Source organism: Antrostomus carolinensis, unplaced genomic scaffold (genome assembly GCF_000700745.2).
Source record: "Antrostomus carolinensis isolate BGI_N321 unplaced genomic scaffold, ASM70074v2 scaffold42011, whole genome shotgun sequence".
NCBI lineage: Eukaryota > Metazoa > Chordata > Aves > Caprimulgiformes > Caprimulgidae > Antrostomus > Antrostomus carolinensis.
Window position 1 is genome coordinate 6,717 of NW_010292745.1, and position 4,114 is coordinate 10,830.

The 4,114-nt window shown below is 51.4% G+C and overlaps 1 protein-coding gene across 1 annotated transcript; it reads right to left on the reverse strand.

The window, feature by feature from the left end:
• Positions 1 to 437: 437 nt before the first annotated feature.
• Positions 438 to 4,064, reverse strand: LOC104532002 (uncharacterized protein C16orf45; the record flags this gene model as incomplete). The annotated part of the gene is made up of 4 exons (XM_010177078.1): positions 438 to 556; positions 1,227 to 1,300; positions 1,433 to 1,547; positions 3,991 to 4,064. Coding segments are annotated over 4 exons (382 nt in total), but the record flags the coding sequence as incomplete, so codon positions are not given.
• Positions 4,065 to 4,114: the final 50 nt, after the last annotated feature.

The window sequence follows — 4,114 nt, forward strand, 5'->3', positions numbered from 1 at the left end:
TGACCCAACAGCTCTCTCCTGCATGTGCTTACAAGGAGATGCCTTGGTGTCTGGGACATGCTACCTGCAGTGTGCCTGGCCCCGCTCCTCCTCGCCCTCCATCTCTCTTTGCCCTCTACCCAACTCCCTCCACCTCCTCGTCCTCCACAGCCATGGCCACTGCTGTTCCCCTTCCAGCCGCCCTCTCAGGACTCAGCAGGGCTCCAGCACTTTTCCCCAGTGGCAGCCCCTCCAGAGCAGGGCTGCAGCCTGGTGGTCCCTCATGCCCCACGCCTGCAGCACCAGGAGCTGTGTGTGTCCCAGATGTTGACACTCACCCACCCTACACAGACACTTGGCCATTTCAGCACACCAAGGAAGCCCCTCCTGCCTGGCCCAGCTTCCCAGGACGTGTACACTACCATGGTCATGTCCTGTGCCGAGGAGCAGGGGTTGGCCTACATGATGGAGCAGGTGAAGCCACAGCACTCCTTGAGCAGGGTGAGGCCCGTTTTGGTCAGGTATGGTGCAGAGGTTTGCTGCCCCCTGGAAGTCATTTTCTTCTCTTTGACAGGAGCTATGGAAAGAGGAATCGGCATCTGCCTGGTGATAAGGGCACAGGCATGTGACTGCTTGTTAGAGCTATTTTCAGGGTTAAGATGCTGATCCTCCTCAGACCCTCAGCTGGGCATGAGCTCCTGCACCCAGGAGGCACATCACCATGTTTGTCCACAGGCAGGACACAGGCAAAGGAAGAGAGACCTATGGATGGAAATGCCTCTCACCACACTGGGAGACATTTCCAGCACCTCCAGCAATGATGGAGGCACAGGGAAAAGCGTGGCCTGATGTCAGAGGCCGTGAAGAGAGGAGGACTGGATGGATACCACAACTTGTGACCTTATTAATGGTGTGATGAAGTGTAAGGAGCTGGTTGGAAAGGGTCAAATGAAGTACATGGGCCATAAAAGGACACCCACCTGACCCCATTCTCACAGGACATGGTGGCTGAGAAATGCCAGGAGGGAAATGGAAGCACACCATCTGTACTGATTCAGGATGTTTCCACAATGTGATCTCAAGCACCAGCATCCCCCAGTTGCCATTTCCCCACACCCCCCTCCAGCAGCAGATGGCCTCCAGGTAAGATAGCCCCATGCAGAGAAACAAAATCTTGGAGACAGAGTGCTTAGAAAAGGGGAGAAACTGTCATTCAATGCAAGGAATAAAACTCAGCAACCACCTACTTGCTTTCTGGAGATAGCTTCTGGAGAGCTTACTTTGCAGGAACTCTGCCATTTCCTTGTCTTCCTCCCTTTCCCTGTGACAAAGAGATTGGTTACCGCTCAGGAAAGGAGCATCAAGGCATCCAGGAGCATCTGGCAAGGCATGACACAGAGCAGAGGACAAACTGCACTGTCCTCAGTGCAAGGAATAAATTGCACCCAGCTACCTGAGCCTCTCAAATTCCACATCATCCACCAGGAAATCCCGTGTTTCCACCAGCTTGTGTATCTGCTGTACCAACTCCTCTTCCCTCTGCTTCTCCTCGTTGGATTTCTCATTCTCTGCAGCACAGGAAACACATTTAAGACAACAGGGACCACCTCGCCCATGCCAAGACCAAGCTTGTTCTGGTTCTGCTTGACCTGGGAACAGATATGAGAGTGAGGGTAAAAGCCAACCCAAAGTAAGCACCTGGATCCAGACACAAGCTTATAAATAAGCAACAGCCTCATCCCAAACCACCCTGGGTGGGAGGAGAAAGGTCTGGTGGTGTCAAACTTTGAATTTTTAGCTTCTTCTCAAAATTTTCATGGGGCTGAGCAGTGCAAGATGCAACTGTGAGCTTTGCAGGGCAGAGAAAGGGCCCCTCAACAAGGTGACTTCTCTGGTGGGAGATGACCATGGCTCCCCTGGGGCCTTCACCCTGCACTGCTGAAGAGGCTGGGTACTGGGTCTCAATTTGCTCAGAATGTCAGACTCAGATGTCATCCTTCAGCCAGGATGTGCTTAACCCACATTTCTCATGCCAGCACACCCAGCCAGGCTAAGGTTGGCCCTGAGCTGGGTAAGGGTCCAGAGACCTCCGAGCCAGGTTCTCCATGTGGCTGAAACCAGCCAGGGACTCAGGTGTATGGGGAACTATTAACAATGCCCAGATGCTTTGGGAACACACCACCATTTATCCCATACTATGGTGACATGAAAACCAATATGACCCACTGGTTTTGTAGACACTCCCTTGCCTAACACAGTCCCAGTGGTCTTATCCTCCACATCTGACCTTTAAACCACTGTCAGCCCCATTCCCACCCCAGTGGCAGGGTGACAAATGTCTGCCAGGCTGTTTGAATGCATTAGCCTTGGTTGTCACTTCAACCCCCAGACTGACCTACCTTGAGCACGGTGGGACCCACTTGTGCCACATATCTTTGGGCAGCGAGTCACTGAAGACCTGGCAAACTCTCACATCACTATGAAGTCATGTCCTATATAAACTGATGCATAAATGCAATACATGAAGATTATGTAGATAGGGCTAAGGGGTGTTCAATACAAATGGAGAGCTACCTCAGGTGGCAACTATGACTGCCTCTGCTGCAGGTATTTAACACCATTTCTGAATTCAGCAGCCAGCTCCAAAATCAGTCCAGCACAGGAGGGATCAATCTCTGGTCTTCCTTCGGCTACATAAAAATGCAGGGAAATTCACAGTACGGAGCAAACCCTGTGGGCTGGATCTCAGCAGTTACCTACACTGTGTATTGATCTGTAGTTCAAAGGCTGCTCTGTATTGATCCGAGGTGCTGCTGCAGGCGTCTGAATAGGAAGAACTTCTCATAAACATCATGTTGTTAGAAACGTCTCCAGCAAACAAAAGTTCCTCCTACAATTGTGGTCTTGTGCAGAGAGGTATTTGTGGTGAAAACAATCGAGGTCCAAGTCTTAATGCTTGGATGGGTACAAATAAGTCGGGATATGTCTCCCATCAGCTTCTGAAAACACAAAGGCCTTACTGGGGGATGAATGAGGATGTCCTAGGAGGAGGCACAGCCTTCTGAACAGTGATGGACACAGCTTGTGGCGAAGCCTGTCTTGCTTGTTCTCATTCAAACCCTGAGCTGTTTGGTGAGTGCCTTTATTTGAGTACCTTGGCTGAGGGGATCTTTTGGAGAAACAAGGTTTGGCCTTTCCTGGGCTGTGAAGGGACAAGGGTGACTCTGACTGTGACAGAGACATGGAAGATCACTGGGCATGGTAAGGGGGGGGTGACAAAAGCAGCATTTCATCCCAGCTGAAGTTTTCACATATCTTGCCCTAGACTCTGCCTCTTTTCAACATCCTGAATGATGAATTCTCCTAAACCAGGGACATTGCCAAGTCCTTTGGCATGACATCCCCCTCACACCCATCCTACTCTGGCCGCAATGAGGAATCCTTCCCTGGCAGCTGCTGTGATCTGCCCCATCACTGACACGCAGTTCTGACATGGACACAGCAAGAATTCATTACTCTTCACATACTTGAGGCCTTTGAAGGCATCTCCCCTCCTGCTACCTCCAAAGGACCCCTCCATGGTGTGGTCTGACAATGTCCCCTGCTTGTCGTCTCAACTCGTCTGGGGATCCTCCTCAGTATACCTGTCAGGTTCCACTGTGTCAGCATCCACTAACACCTCACTCAGCTCCTGTCCTCCTCCTGTACCAGACCAACACTCTTCCTTAAAGGACTCACGTTTGCTCCTTTTCTGTTTCCTCTGCTCTTCAGCCCAGGCCTGGACAAAGACTCCCTGGCAGCACTGCAAGCAGCAAAGCTCCCAAGAAAGATCTCAGGCCAGACCAGACTCAGGGAGCCACATCTCTGGCTGGTCACACACTGCCTGCAGCAGCAGTGTCTCTGGGAGCATCCCGGGGAGGGAGCCATTCAAGAGCTTCTTGTTTTTCATGGAACCCTTCCGGCTGATTGCAGCCACAGGGTCCAGCTCTCTGAAGCTCTACGAAGCCTTACCTGGAAGAGCTATGAGTTTTTGAAGCTCCTTCTTCAGCCGGCTGATTTCTTTACAAAGCTGAATGTCATCCATCCTGCAGAGACACAAATGAAACCACTGTGGTGGTTTAACCACAGTGGGACC